The sequence below is a fragment of the Xiphophorus maculatus genome, chromosome 19, assembly GCF_002775205.1.
Source record: "Xiphophorus maculatus strain JP 163 A chromosome 19, X_maculatus-5.0-male, whole genome shotgun sequence".
Lineage (NCBI taxonomy): Eukaryota > Metazoa > Chordata > Actinopteri > Cyprinodontiformes > Poeciliidae > Xiphophorus > Xiphophorus maculatus.
Genome location: NC_036461.1, coordinates 6,174,260 through 6,189,663, shown reverse-complemented (window position 1 = coordinate 6,189,663; position 15,404 = coordinate 6,174,260). Strand labels below are relative to the sequence as shown.

At 36.9% G+C, this 15,404-nt stretch overlaps 2 protein-coding genes across 6 annotated transcripts in view; one reads left to right on the top strand and one right to left on the bottom strand.

Annotated features, from left to right (window-relative positions):
* Positions 1-6,260, bottom strand: part of ubr1 (ubiquitin protein ligase E3 component n-recognin 1) — a 30,108-nt gene extending 23,848 nt beyond the window's left edge. For 2 of the 3 annotated variants that reach the window (XM_023352597.1, XM_023352598.1), the window contains exons 1-4: positions 6,156-6,260; positions 2,855-3,114; positions 976-1,054; positions 697-807 (exon numbers count right to left, since the gene is read on the bottom strand). In XM_023352597.1, coding sequence (XP_023208365.1) covers positions 697-807; positions 976-1,054; positions 2,855-3,114; positions 6,156-6,224 — 519 coding nt within the window. In that variant the 5' untranslated portion in view covers positions 6,225-6,260. The remainder of the gene's footprint in view (positions 1-696; positions 808-975; positions 1,055-2,854; positions 3,115-6,155) is intronic. The other variant, XM_023352599.1, reaches the window with a different exon arrangement.
* A 65-nt stretch (positions 6,261-6,325) lies between these two features.
* On the top strand, positions 6,326-14,473 carry LOC102221644 (ataxin-3). Of its 3 annotated transcripts, none has more exons than XM_023352173.1 (11): positions 6,326-6,414; positions 8,130-8,294; positions 8,816-8,860; positions 8,950-9,035; positions 9,114-9,180; positions 9,253-9,340; positions 10,494-10,623; positions 10,693-10,844; positions 11,768-11,906; positions 11,995-12,047; positions 13,078-14,473. In XM_023352173.1, exons 1-11 carry the CDS (start codon positions 6,370-6,372, stop codon positions 13,128-13,130), a joined length of 1,023 nt encoding a protein of 340 aa, XP_023207941.1. In that variant the 5' UTR covers positions 6,326-6,369; the 3' UTR covers positions 13,131-14,473. The 3 variants fall into 3 exon arrangements, with proteins under 3 accessions (XP_023207941.1, XP_014325023.1, XP_023207940.1); XM_014469537.2 differs by having other exon boundaries at positions 10,690-10,844; XM_023352172.1 differs by having other exon boundaries at positions 10,494-10,844.
* The last annotated feature ends 931 nt before the right edge of the window (positions 14,474-15,404 follow it).

Genomic DNA, 15,404 nt, shown 5'->3' with positions numbered 1-15,404 from the left:
ACTATATTCCAATTAACAATTAATCAACAATTATTTCAAATTATTTCAGTCTTTAAAACCCTTTGAGGTCGACGCCCGCCCTGTGGCGGGCATGACGTCATGTTTCTGTGTGTGTTTTTTGCTCCAATGTGATAATAAATTTTGTCAAAATGAAACAAATACTGTAAAATCACAAAGTTTAGGATGTTCTGAAAATAATGATACCAAACAAGGTAAGGTAAATAGTTTTTATGGTGAAAATATAAGGGTAAATTCAAAATTAGACCAAAACGGCCATTTAGACCCAAGACTCCAATGTTATGAGTAAATGTAAAAATCTAGTTTCGACCTGAATAATGGAGGGACTGTGGCTTATCTTGTTCCCAGCAGAGACGCTGTAGTGAATGCTCATTAAGCACAGGTTTAGATCTGATATGGCAAACACAAAGCAGGCTGTCAGACAGCGGCCGGACGTGTTAATGGACCACCTGTTGCTTATGAAAAAAAAAAAAAAAAAAACCCAGAAAGAAGCCGGCTGCGCGCCGGCTCACAACGCGCGATCTTATCACAGCTGGGCCTAAACAAACCAATCACCAAGCTGAGTTCAAGGCCACACAGCTCCCGTTTCTGGAGCCAAACTTCCAGCAGCAGCTTCCATTAATAAGATGGGAAAATAAGTATTCTGGGGATCACTGACACAGTAGTTACGTAACGCACCGTTACCATGGCGGCGGCAGCCCCCAGGTCATGTTTGGAGCAACACGGGCCGACCTTCCAGGCTTCCACGTCGCCGCAGTCACAGAACCCCCCGCCGGATGACGCGTGCATCTGAAGGAAAAACAGTAAATGAGTCACAGAGGGCGAGATGATGGACACACACAACAGTAATTAAGTTAGAGGGTTCTGTGGGAACCGAGCGGCGCACACAGCGTCACAGAACAGAACCTAAGATTCACAGAAAAATGAGCACACGTAAATATTTACATTAACACCAACCTTGTAGCGATGGTTTTTGTGCACACTGTCCTGGAAGCAGTCCATGCACAGCACACAAGTGGGATCTATTGCACAGTCCCTGAAACAGGATGAAGAGGATAAATATAAAACAAAGAAAAATAATTTAATTTAAACTCATTAGTTTTACTAATTACTTTTCCTACTTGATAAAAATGGACAAAAACAACTTCCACTAAGAAAGACTCCAGGCTGGGATTTAAATCCTAAACCTTCTTGCAGAAAGGCAACAGTTCAACCAACTTATGATTAATTATCAATTAATGATTTATTAGATTAAAATTAGTTCCTATCAATTAATTAATAACGTCCATTTAGGGCTGGACAATATGGCTGAAAAGCTTATATCACTATACAAATATTTCATATCAGTCTATATACCAACAATTGTTGTTTAGGTTTTTGTTTTAAAAATCTGAAATGCTGTTATATTCCTTTATTCACAGTTTTCACTCCACACTGTAGTTTAATTTTAAGCAGTTATGAGGAACAGTGGGGAAACTTAAACTGCTGCTGCCTCAGTTACTCCACAGGCTGTTGCTAGGTAACAAAGAATGAGAGTTGCTTAGCAACCAAAGGAGTGAGTGAGTCAGTCAATTCTATCAACTAGCTTATCTTTCCTCTGCCTACATCTCCCAGAATGCTGTGCGGTTCTGGATCAGAGTCCAGTGAATATTCTATCAGATGTATTGATATTGATCATGTATCTATCGTGATATATATTGTTATTGATTTATTGTTCGTTTTTAAATTTAGCATATTATAAAAAGTGTTGCTCTTTATTTTAAGGAAAGACGGTCGGCACTCTTGTTGCAAAATAAAACTCAGGTGTTTAAGAAAATGGTTGCTTATTGATTAATTGTTAGTTGATCTATAAAGTGAATAAACTTTCAATTTACTCATTAATCGGTAACTTGTATCCCCAATGTGAAGGGTGAGTTGATTTTCAGAAGAAAACAACAATGACTGCGGAAATAAATAAAAGGTTTGCGACGGGGATGGGTATTTATCACATCATTTATCATGATAAATTTCTTATAATAATTTGGATTTATCGTTGTCATGTTAAATTTCAGTTAATAATCTTTAAAACCCCCAAAACTGTCTGTATTTTCTGCATTGTTAATTTCACCATTTTCTTCACTGCTTGTTCAATAAAAGCATCAATAATTATGATAAATTGCAGTTACGATTCGCAGTTTAATTACATAAATCAGATTTCTTTATGTGACTGGTGTCCTAAAGAAGTGTATTACTAAGGAATGTTATTAAGGAATTAATAACAATTAATAATAATAATTTTTCCATTATTAAGGAATGTTTTTCAAGAGCAGTATTTGTGTTTGTGATACTATAATTGCTGTGACACACAGCCATACAGTTACCTATTATATATATTTCTCTACAGTTAAAGCGCATTTGGGGAAAAAAAACAACCAGAGAAAAACAGCAACAGGAGGAAAACCAACATCGGTTGTTAATATCGGCCGATACCAATGTTAGTGACGATATATTGTGCATCACTACTCTACACACAATAACTGCTTTTTTTTTTTTACCCCTCCAGGGGGTCTTTTGTGGGCTCTAGTGTCCCTTATATGACAGTAGGCTGACAGGAAACGGGGAAGAAGAGGGGGAAGACATGCGGCAAATGTCGTCGGGTCCAGGAGTCGAACCCGCGACGGCCGCGTCGAGGACTCAAGGCCTCCAAATATGGGTCGCTAACCACTACGCCACCACGGAACCCACAATAACTGCTTTTAATCACATCTTAGAATTTACTAATATTTATTGATGCTTTCGTGGAATAAGCAGTGGTGAAAATAACTTTTTGCGATAAACTGTCAGTCTTTGAGCAGACCTGCAGGAGTAAACAGTCTCTCCCTCCTTGAACACGCGGCCGCAGAGCTGAGACGAGGCGCTGCCTTGCTGCAGCTTCTGCCGACCTTCCTGAGGATCCTCTCCGAACAGGAAGCACTCCAGAGGATGAAGGAGCCGCCTCTGCGTCAGGTCCTCTTCCTCCGGAGGGCTGAGCTCCTTCTTCAGGCAGAAGATCTGCGGCACCTGGTCCTTCAGGTGCTGCAGCAGCTCCGCCCTGCAATCTGCCGCCTCCAGCCATTCCTTTAGGGACAACAAGGACAGAAAAAACACCCTGTTGACTATTGAAACAAAACTGCATGAGCGTTTTTTGAAAGCTGTTCATATTTGAATTATTATTTCCAGGCCTGTCATGATACCAAATTTTGCTGGACGATAAATTCCCGCAGACGTTTTTGCAATAAATGATAATATTGTTTTTTTAAGACCATAATCAAGTAATATAATGTAATGGCACAATAATGCATTCTCAAAGGTCAACAAACTTTAAATTGTAATAAATATTTAACACTTACACTGGAAGAGATTTTTTATATCCAAAATAAGTTAACAAAAAAAACAAATAAAATGAGTTATGGAGTTTCTGTAAACAAAAAAAAGAGCAAATAGAGACCAAAGCACCAGACTGAAGAATTTTATCATCCAGTTTTTGGTAGGAAGAGAGAAAAGAGAAAAACAATAGATCATGCAGATAGAAATTATTGAGTTTGTTTTAATTTATCAAGCAGTTAATTGATTTATTGTTCATTGTGACAGGCCTAATTACTTCTACAGATGGTAGACAGAAGACTGGCAAACAGATCAAGGCTAATAAAGGCTGGAAATGCACATACATTTTATTTTAATACTTTCAATATTTAAACTCTATACTTTCCCAGATTTTGTGGGAACTCTGCTTATGCCCAAGTGTTTGCTTTCATACAGATTAGGGCTGAAATAATTCATCGTGATGAATCGATTATTGAAATAATAAGTAACTAATTTAGTAATCGATTAATTGTTAACAGAAGCATCTAGAAAAGGACATTTGCTGAAACAACAACACACTAAGAGGAGTAATTAAACCAAAAAGTATCTAAATTCTGCAATTAAGATGGAAAAAAAAACTTAATCTATAAATATGCTAAAACCAAAACTCCTCAAATTGTAGGTTAATCTAGTTCAAATTCTGTAAATGTCCTTTTCTATTGCACTGATGTTAAATAAAGCAAAAAGGTCTGAGCTGTTCACATGTTGATGTTAGAAGGATCTTTTAACTAAAATGAATCCTTTGCTACAAATGATCAGATGTACACTAAAGGAATTATGTCATTGCATTTTAGGCAACAAAATGTTTATTTTCATACTTATAAAGTGGATCATTTGTTTATTTGTATCATTTAGTGTATTTCTAAAAGTGCATAAAAAAGTTTAATTGAAAAATCTGCAGAATGTGAATTTTTCTTTTAAATCAAATTACTTGTCAGAATTATCTTCAACTAAAATAGTCTTTAGATCAACTAAAACTGATAGTAAAAATGACAGTTGAGTTTTTTATGACATTCACAACAATTACAAAGAAGTTGTACTGAGGAGAACTGTTGAAGTTACTCACATCCAACCAAAGTGGCTAAAATGTCCTCTAAACTCAGCTAATTCAGCTGCAACATTCAGACAAGCGGTTTCCACTATATAACATCACGGTACAGGAGGCTGTCACCAGACAAAGCCAAACTGTTACAGCAAAGTGCTTCCTGGTATTTATCAGATGTTATGCAAATATCGTAAACCATTACAGCCACCTTCACTCACTAGGCCTGTCGCGATAAACGATAAATCAAATAATCGTACGATAAATTAAAACTATCAACCTCATTTTAATTATCGGCATTATCGTCTCTTCCAGCCTTTTTCTCTTTCTGTTGATGACACTGAATGAAAAAAGGCTCAACTCCGGTGCTCTCCACTTTATTCATTTTATTTTTGTTTTTGGTTGTTTTGTTTATCAGTTCCAGCGTTAAGTGTTCTTTTGAAAATAAAATGTATCTATCTTTGGCAGGAAATCGCATGCATTATTACATAATTTCCATTAAATCAGTGTAAAAAGGTCTTCAAACAATATTATCGTTTATCGCAATAATTTTTGAGACAATTCATCGCTCAGCAAAATTTGTTATCGTGACAGGCCTACTCACTGGCCACTTTATTTGGTACATCTGTTTAACTGGTTGATTTAATTTGTTAACAGACCACAAATCATATGACAGCAATACAATGCATTTTGACATCTAAACCTGAAGTTGATTTTCCGATGTTCAAACCAAACAGAAAAATAGCCAGTAAAGGCATTTAAGTGAGTTTGAATGTGGCCGACACATAGATTTTCACACCTGGATCTCTCTCAGGATTTTAGAAAAGGGTATGCTAAAGAGAAAATAACCCAGTAAGGGGAATTTGCAAGGATGAAATAGCCTTTTTGATTATATCTCTGAACAAACAACACATTGAATTTTGAAGCAGACAGCTTTAACCAACAGAAGACCACACTGAATATCACTTCTGTCAGCTAATATCACAAAACTATGGCTAAATTCACACCAAAATTGAACAAAAGATTGAAAAAAGGTTGCCTGATCTTAATTCAGCTGCAACATTCAGACAATAGGTCAGAACAATGCCTAAGGTGATTAATAGCAAGACTGTCTGCATCAAATCCTTGTCAAATACAAAGTGTTTTATTGTGTTAATGCCCCTTGGCAAGAGAGTTCAACTGAATTTAGATCGCTATAAAAAAATAGTCAGTAGGATCAGTTTTGCTTTCACATTAAAAACATTAACGAGAACAATGGCGGAAAACAGTCCCGATTTTCACCCGCAAAAACCAGCAAAACATCCGAAACTGAAAAGCATATTTATAAACGGATCAGAGATTAAAAAAAATCTCAAACTAATGCTGCTTTAAACCTAAACAATGAGCTGGATTAATACAACTAAAACAAATTGTGGTTCAAAACACATAAATACACTTAAACAAACTGGTTGTTGAGCAGTAAATATAAAACAATAATGAATCCTGCTTCAAACCCATTCAGATATGTAAATAAACACGTTTATGTACATTTAATTGGAGGCTCTTTGAGGCTAGTTGGTAGTTAGCCTTAGAGCTGCTTTAGCTTAGCCGGAACGGCGCTCTGTCACAAAGCAAAAAGACCGTTAAATTCCCAGAAATGATCCCGGTGCAATCCGCGGTCTCCCCTCGGATTGTCGGTCAGCTGTCAGCTGGATTTAATCCCAGAACATCTCACCTGACTGAGCTGCAGCCCCTCTGACGGCTTCTCCCCGTCCGCCATGTTCAGGTGCTGTTTAAGGAGCATGCGTCATAGGGAGACCGTTTCCTGTTACACGGTTCTGAGCAAAACGTCCAAAGCGCTGAGTCAGGCCTACCACCAGGGGGCGCCAGTAAAGATTGTCTCCTGTCGCTGAGCTGATGAATGCGGAAGAGGTGGAGGTCAGAGTTGAATGTTTGACAGAAAGCTGAATATGGATTCCATATTTCATGAGAAAGTAGGTAAAATATTTAATCTGAGTCGCTAATCTGTAAATGTTGACTGCAACCCGTCGTGTGAGTGTCGGTGTCAGTTTAGCAGCCGGTAGCTGCCGCTGCTAGCTGAGCTGTGGTGGTGTTGTTTGTTCTGAATGCTAATTGCTAGCTCACCAGCTAACAAGAAAGGCTGAAAAGTTTGTTTTCAGATTGTTTTAACAGCTGTAAACGAATTATTTGAGGTTCCCAAATTGTGATTTTATTAGTAATGAAAGTTGCATTAATAGAGCGATGTGCTGTCGCTGTGGAGTAAAACCACTAATTTGATGTTTTTGATTAGTTTGATTCCTGAAGACTACTGGAGGTTTATAAATTATACTGTGGGGTCTCGTGATCGATCGGTTACTCTTGTTTAAAATCAAAATCACTATGTTTTAAAATGATATATCCTGTGTTTACAGTACGAATAAATGTAATAATTTAAACTGGTGCGTCTTTTTAAAGTCTCTTTTTAAATCTATGAAGGTAATTTTTCTCTGCCCTTTAGCTATACTTTATTATTTGTGCTGTCTGTATTTATTTGGTCGTTTTAAAAATGTGGTTGTATGTATTTTTAACTTCTGTTGAGCACTTTATGTTAAACAGCGCCGTATGGAATAAAGTTGAACTGACTGGTTGAATTTTATAATTTACCTTCTTGCTTTTCATTCTTCTCTGATTCTTTTATTAATGCAAAATTCAATGTGCTTACGACATCCCCAACAAGTAAGATTATTACCAATAGTAGCTCTAATAGTGCTAACAAAAATAATAAAGATAATATCGATGCTAAAAATGCTAAAACAACATAATATATCGAGATAATTTCACGTATTTACTGTATTGGTGTCCAAAGTGCGGCCCAGGGGCCATTTGTGGCCCTCCGAGTGATTTTGTGTGGCACCCAAATGAAATTCAGGAATGATAAAAAAGAAAAAGTGGCCTGTTCATCACAGGTGCAAACTTTTTCTTACAATAGAAAATATTGAGTAAACTGATACTTTTACTGAAAAAACAACTTTGCTGCTGATAAATCAGCTTTTATTTGATTTATTTAAAGGAAAAAAAAGTGACTAAATGAAAACTAAATGAATTTTTTTTAATACAGAAAATTTGCAAAATAATTTTAAAGTTTCAGATTGTCTCTACAAACAAAAACAGCTAAATCAGACAACTGTAATTGCATCATTTTGAATTGTTTAATGTTTAAACATGGTTTTAATTCCACTGTTAGTTAAACTGAAATCCAAAAACGCGCATTGGTTTCAACTAGCCCCCTTTTTGAAGGACACTTTTTTTTTTTGTCGCCCCGCAAGGGACTTTTTGTGGGCTCTAGTGTCCCTTTTTCAAAGTAGACTGACAGGAAAGGGGGAAAGACATGCAGTAAACGTCGTCGGGTCCGGGAGTCGAACCCGCAACAGCCGCGTCGAGGCTACGTTGCCTCTGAATGTGGGTCGCGCTAACCCCTCCGCCACCACGGCACGCCCTTTGAAAGACAATTTTGCTTACAGAAACTTCATAATTCACTATTTAGTTTTGTTTATTTATTTTTGGATATTTAAAATGTTTTCCAGCGTTAAATGTTCATTAGAAGTTAAAGTTTATTGATCTTTGAGAATGTGTTCCTTCATTGTAATGCCATTAACATTATATGACTTGGGAATTGTCTCAAAACAATCATATTATTTCTGTTTTGCAGCAAGAGGGTTCCCTGTGTGCCCAGCACTGCCTGAACAATCTCCTGCAGGGGGAGTACTTCACCCCCGTGGATCTGTCCTCCATTGCTCACCAGCTGGATGAAGAGGAGAGGATGAGGATGGCCGAGGGCGGCATGGCCAGTGAGGAGTACCGGACGTTTTTACAGGTGACTAGAGGACAAAATGTAGCTTAAAGCAGCATCATGTAACTTTTACAAAAACATGTTTTTTACATATTTGTTAAAACTGTCGTGGAAGTTTGTTTAGAGACAGATAATCTGTAAACAAATTGAGCTCCTCTACCTCCTGCATGAGCTACTGTTGCCGTGTGAAGAAATGCTCCTGACCAAAAACAACCAATTAGAGCCAGGAGGAGGGGCTTAGCGCTATCAATCAACTCATGTACTCAATGCTAAATGTGCAAATGGCAAAGAAACTATTTACTGTAACAGGAAAATTGTTTATTCTCCATCATCTGTAGCTATGCTAACTAGCCTTAGCATTCATGACAGGCTGTGCTGGTGGATACAGTGTAGCAGGAACACTAAGGTTGCTGACTGGTTGCTTCTACTTTTTTTCCCACAAATTACCTGTGTCATCCTGTTCTGTCACAATATGTAAAATATATTAGAAAAGCTACATACTTTAGCTTTAAATCATTCTTAATGTTGTATTTTTGTGTTTACAGCAACCCTCAGGGAACATGGATGACAGTGGATTCTTCTCGATACAAGTACGTCTTTAAATCCCACCTTATTGCCAGTAAATATAAAGTCCTGACTTCAAATGGTAGAGCTCCCGCTTATCTGCTGGTTGCTACAGGTTATTAGCAACGCTCTGCGGGTGTGGGGCTTGGAGCTGATCCTTTTTAACAGTCCAGAGTACCAGAGGCTGATGATAAACCCAATGTAAGGCGCCGTCACTGTGCTCTGAAAAAGTTAAAACTTACATTTCAGTGGAAACTGATGCCGTCTTTTATGTTTCAGAAATGAAAAAGCTTTCATTTGCAACTATAAGGAGCACTGGTTTACAATACGCAAACTGGGACAGCAGGTATGACACCGCCTTTTAGTTTTTAATAACTCCAGTTGATGCAGTTCACCAGAAACTCTGATTTCACTGCAGTGGTTCAACCTGAATTCACTCCTGACTGGACCGGAGTTGATATCGGACACGTATTTAGCCCTTTTCCTTGCACAGCTGCAACAGGAAGGTACGGATAAAATAAATCAGGAGTGCAAAATCTTTGAAAATGTTTTCAGGGTTTGAACAGTGTTGATTTCTGTACAAAGTCCTTTGAATGTGCACAGTTTAGCAATAAAATGCAATGTATTGTTTGATTAAAGGTCTGAATTTGGAAAATGTTATTTATAGCTGAAACCAAATATTTTCAGACACCTAATATAAAGACACATATTTTTTCTCGCTGTCTGAAGTTAAATCAGTCAAAACATTTCTGGTTTAAGGTTTTGTAGAATTGCCTAAATTATTTCTATTTGCTAAATGCCAGAAAACTTAGCAAGAACATTTTTGAGAATTTTTTTGTAACTTTATTTGTGTTTAAACATTTAATTTGAGCTCGAAGCTCATTAAACTTAACATGATTTGTTTGGATTGTTTCAGTGTAATGAATATATATTATTCCCAAATCCTCAAATACTTATTGATCATGTTATACTTTAATTATTATGCAAAACTACTGAAATTGTGGGATATTTTTTTGTGTTAAATTTCTGTGTTGTTCTCAGATCAGTGACGTGAATGTGAGACATTTAAACATAGAATTTTGTTATATTTTAGCTTACTCTGTCGCAGTAGATTGTAGAATATGATTACAAAACATTTTAATAACAGTAATAATTATCATATAATCACAAATTGAAACTATAATCTTCTTTAGTTCATTTGTTTATTTTGGTGCTAGAATAGTAAATTGGGTTTAGTTTCTAGTGCAAATATCTTAGTACACTTGAAATAAGACAAACTAGCTTAAAAATAACTTTTCAGCAAGATCTGGAGGCTTGTTGTAAGTAAATGATTACTTAATATTGATGAAAAATCAATAGTTCCGCTTGGAAAATGGGAAAAAAAATATCTTGTTATAAGTTAAATAATCAGCCAATTGAACTATTATTTTTTCATCAATATTATTAATTATTGACTCAAAAAAGACCTTTATATTTTGATGAAAAGTTACATGTTAGTTTTGTTTTATTTCAACTGATTTACCTTAACTAAGATATAAACTAGACCAAATGACTTGGTAACATTTTGAATTTTACAATGTGACTTTTACTGTGCAAACCCAGATAAATACTCTTACATGTCGGGTTCAGATTAGAAATATTAATTCTGTATTTCTGCAGGTTATTCCATATTTGTAATCCGGGGAAATCTACCAGAGTGCGAGGCGGAGCAGATCCTGGGCATCATGCGGGTCCACCAGCAGCAGCGGCCCAGACTCATCGGGGAGGACGAGGCCCAGACCAGCATGGGGTACGTCTCCGCAGCACGCCGGCGTCCCGACCCAAAAGAACCGCTAACTCCGGTGTTTACTGCCAGCAGGACGTCGGCCTCTCAGACGCAGACGGACGTGGGTTTTGTTGTGGAGGACGAGGATGAGGAGCTGAAGAGAGCTCTGGCGCTCAGCAGGCAGGACATGGATGTGGAAGACGAAGAGGCCGACGTTCGGAGAGCCATTCAGCTCAGCATGCAGGGTAACGGGATTAATGGAGTTATTTATCGGAACATGTTCACCTTTATGATGCAAAAGACTTGGGAAAGGGTAATAAAACAGAAGCGGTATCAGGATTTTCTACTGTTAAATTAACAAAACAGAGTGAAGGAACAGAAAAGAAATCCTGACTAAATCAATACTCGGTTTGATCACCTGGAAAAGTCGAATACTTGACTTTTAGATCTTTGAAAAGTAAGAAAAAATATAAATTTACCAAAAGTTCATTCCCATCTGGTTACCTAAATGTTTCCTTCCTTCCTTCTTAAAATTTTTCATCCTCATGTCCATCTTTCGGTCTTTATTTTTTAAATGCTTTTTTTGTCTTCCTTGTTCTATTTTTGTTACCGTCTTAATTTATCTTTCATTTCTTTGCTTGTTTGTGTCTTTCCTTCTTCCTCTCTCTTTCCATCATGTTTCTTTGTCTTTTATTTCTTTTCCTTTGTTTTTCTTTCTCTTTTATTCCTTCTGTTTTTGTCTTCCTTCCATTGTCTTTTTGTCTCTGTTTTTTGTTTCTTTCTTTTGTCTTTTATTCCTCTTTGTTTCCTTTTTCTTTCCCTCCATTTCTATTCCTGGTTTGTTTCCAGTCCTTTTTTTTTGTCCTTCCTTTCTTCTTAATGATCTCTTCGGTCCTTCGTTGTGTCCAGCCTTCAGTTTTTCCCTTTTTCCTAATTACTATCCTTCCTTCTTTACTTTCTTTTTTCCATCCTACCTCCTTTCCTTTTTTGTTTTGCTCGACATTTAAACCCTGCATGCTTTAAAAATGGCTGCCATAATTTCAGAGCAAACTTTATTATTGATCTCTGGGAGTTTACATCTGGAGATGTACAAAAAAATAAAAATAGTTTGAACATTTCAACATATTCTTACTTTCTCCCTCGCTCCTCTCTCTTCCATGTTTTTCAGGAGCCGTGATGAGCAACTCGTCTTCGGAGTGCGAGGTTTTAGGTGTGAAATCCAGCAGCACTGAAGAAGGACAAAAAGTCCAGAGCGAGACGCTGACAGCGGAGGAGCTGAGGAAGAGGAGACAAGCCTACTTTGAACGGTAGGATGAAGCAGACTCTTCATCTCCTCCTAAGAGAGGAATTAAAGAACAAGATTCAGAGTAAAATTGTCTCTGATTCCTGTTTTAGGCAGCAGCAACAAGCTCAGCCAAACATTCCCCAACAGCCAGACACAAATCCAGGTGAGAAAACTCGCTTTGCATCATTAAAATATTGAAACATTTGGGGGGAAAAAGTTATGGAAATGTTCACATTTCATGCGTTGGGTTAAATTTTTAGTCTATTCCCATTTTACTGCATCCAGCCTTGCCAGTGGAGGCTCCTGAATATTTCTGATCCATTCAGTGACAAAAAGACATTTAGTGAGAGTCTGAAAACCCAAAAGAAAATAAAACAAATTTTAACAAATTAGTTCGTTTGTCTAGAACAGGGGTATCGAACTCCAGTCCTCAAGGGCCGCTGTCCTGCAACTTTTATATGTGCCTCTGCTGCACCACACCTGAACTGAATAATTAGGTCATTAAGGTTCTGGAGAACTGATCTACACAAGGAGGAGATCATTAAACCATTTCATTCCAGTGTTTTGTACCTGTGGCACATCTAAAAACTGGACTGGAGTTTTAGACCTGTGGTCTAGAAAGTCTGTTGTTACTGTTTACATTTTGTGGAGAGGAACTTTTGCTGTTTCTTCTTCTGAGGTTTTGGTGTTGTTTCCTTAGGTGGTTATTGGTGCAGCGCCACCACAGGCAAGGATGGGAACAAGTTTTTAAATTTGATTTGTTTATAGAACAGAGCGTTAGGGCCACACCAAGAAAATAAAAACAATTTAATTATGAGGACAAAGTCATAATATTACAACTTTATTCTGGTAATATTATGACTTTATTCTCGTATTATTTTGATTTTATTCTCGCATTATTTCAACTTTATTTTTGTAATTTATTTATTTTTTCTTAGCATGGACCCAATACTCTCATTTATTTGACAGTGCAGCATGAATGCGAACCACAGCTGCTGAAAATGTAACAAATGTCGCAACTTTAGTCCCCAATCTGGTGTGAAATCACCCTAAATGATGAACAGCTAATTTGAAACATGAACACTTTCAGCTTCTTTCCACAATCTTAAGACTGTTCCTATATTCTAGAGGCAGTTTAATGCAGTGAGCAAGAGTGTAATTAAATATTAACCTGAGGCCACGACTTTACCCAGGATCAGCAAACACCGGCTCAGAGGAAGACCAACAGCAAGAGTCCAGCCAGTGAAGTTGTGGAAAGTTTGTGTTGTTTACCAGCGGCCTGGACTGGAACCCCTGCCTGGGGGTAGCTTCGCTCCCTCCTCTAACCTTTTGCATATGCAAACATAAGGACGTAAGGACACGGTTTCCTGTGTTAGCTCACTGACCGACCACAGAGACGAGAAGAAGAGGCAGCACTTTGGTGCGACCCGGTGAAGCACTCGGGCTCCAGCGGACTCATGATGCAGTAAATCCAAGATTGCAATTGCCTTTTTTACCATGGCGCCTTCTTTTCTATTGTATACAGTTTTTTTTAATTCCAGTTCTTTTGGGGTTTTTCAGGAAGACCTGGAAAGACAAAAAAAACATGCAAGTGTTGGAGGTTAAAAGAAAACAAAAATAAGATAGGCATTCTGTGAAAGCCATACGAGACCAATGTCTTGGACAGAAAAAGCTTTATAGGCGACGACACACCCTCCTGTGTTTGGTTTGTGGAACAAAGAAATGATTAGGAGACCTAATCCATCACAACTCCTTTATAGTCTGAAATAATCCAACAATTTCTCAACGCAGCAAAGTGTCTTTTGGTCTGAAACACTAACGTCTGTGGATTGTTTATTCCTGATCTGAGTGATAGTTTTACTCAGTTCATCTTCAATGTTTTCACTTTATTCCTTTCTTTAAATGTACGAGTAGACATTAAATTAATATAAGGTCCAGTGTGGACAATACAGTTTTCTTCTACAACGTTCCGTTAGAGTCTCTCATAAAGCACTTAGTGAGCTAAGAAGGAAATATTCAGTTTGTTATATGTCAGAATATTATTACTTAGATTATACAGCTACCAAACTACTTGCACAAATTTGACCATTTAAGTAGCATAAAGTTGAAACCAGATGTTCTCATTTTTTCTATCTTCACTTTCTGACATCAAATCTTTTATCTTTTAGGTCAGTTGGGACAAAAACAAATTCCTAAACGCCACAATAATGAGATATTTTGGTATCTATTTTCATTCCAGAAGTTTCTAACAATAGTAACAATAGAAACATTTTCTATGGTACTGAAATCAGGAATCAAATGTTTTCTTATCCTGAACCAACTTTATAGATACAGTGGTGGCATTTTAAGGGTCATTCATTGGAAAAATACAAAATCCTAAGTATTTTTTGTCTAGTTTGTAGAGCAAATATTTTAGTAGTCTTGAAACCAACTTATAAGTAACTGTTTGACAGTATAAAAGACTTTTTAAAAAGTAAATAATTCCTTGATGTTAATGAAAACGTACTAGTTCACTAGCAGATTATTTCACTTGTAGTATGAGAAAAATGTCTTGTTCTAAGTTAAATAATCTGTCAGTGGAACTAGCACTATATTAATTTATTAATCAATATTAAGGAGTCATTTATGTTGGAAAAAAAAGCTCCTATTTCTAGCTAAAGTTACTTTTAGATTATTTTTGCCTTATTTCAAGAGCACTAAGATATTTGAAGTAGAAACCAGACCAGACATACTTGTTTTTATGTTACTTTTGTGGTAATGTCTTTTTCCGTGCTGAGTGGCCTTCCAGCCCATGTTGTTAAATTCTGTTTGTACTTTAACAGCTTCAGTCACAAATATCACCAGATTACATTACTTTCTAGATTATATATTATACCTATTATATATATTATAGAACCCAACATCTACCTAATTATGATGAATGCTGGATATTTTCATGCAACGTTTGACAAAATAAACATCTGGAAATCATACCGAATGATAAAACCTGACGTTGTGAGATCCACAAGTCGCTTTCTTTGTTCGGTTTTATTTTCTCATGGCGTCACATAAAGAAACAGAGTGTTTGCCTTAAAATGCTTCCATAGTTTGCTTCCTGTTAGCCTAAATTTTGCAAAGGAAGCCTACAGATGCTTCTGGCATTTTCCAAATTGCTTAAATGATTACATTATGTAACACGTAGAAAATAAATGTGGTTTTCCTAACTGACCTACAACAGTAAAAGATGGATTTGATTTGGTTTCACAGTATATAAATCTGGTTTTAACTGCCTTACACTGATACTTCGGTTATAATTAAGGTTGCCAAAGGTCCTTGAACGTCATGTGTTGATAAATAATTATTAAACTCCTTTATCTGTTAAGCTGAGAAATCAGAAACATTTGGCAGGTCTGGAAACCATGTTGTAGTTTATTGCTGGTCTAAAACTATAACCATGCTGTGTTTTATCAGGTTGTTTTTTCCTGAACAGACCACATTAAAACCGTTTGTTGGGAGTCACGATTTCTGGAACCAAGAACAA

Excerpts from the sequence above, each read along its gene's own strand:
- LOC102221644 (XM_023352172.1), top strand. The coding sequence starts at position 6,370 with ATGTTTGACAGAAAGCTGAATATGGATTCCATATTTCATGAGAAA. Across the intron at positions 6,415-8,129 it reads ATTCCATATTTCATGAGAAA|CAAGAGGGTTCCCTGTGTGC; the intron begins GTAGGTAAAATA and ends TCTGTTTTGCAG. Across the intron at positions 11,907-11,994 it reads AGACAAGCCTACTTTGAACG|GCAGCAGCAACAAGCTCAGC; the intron begins GTAGGATGAAGC and ends TTCCTGTTTTAG.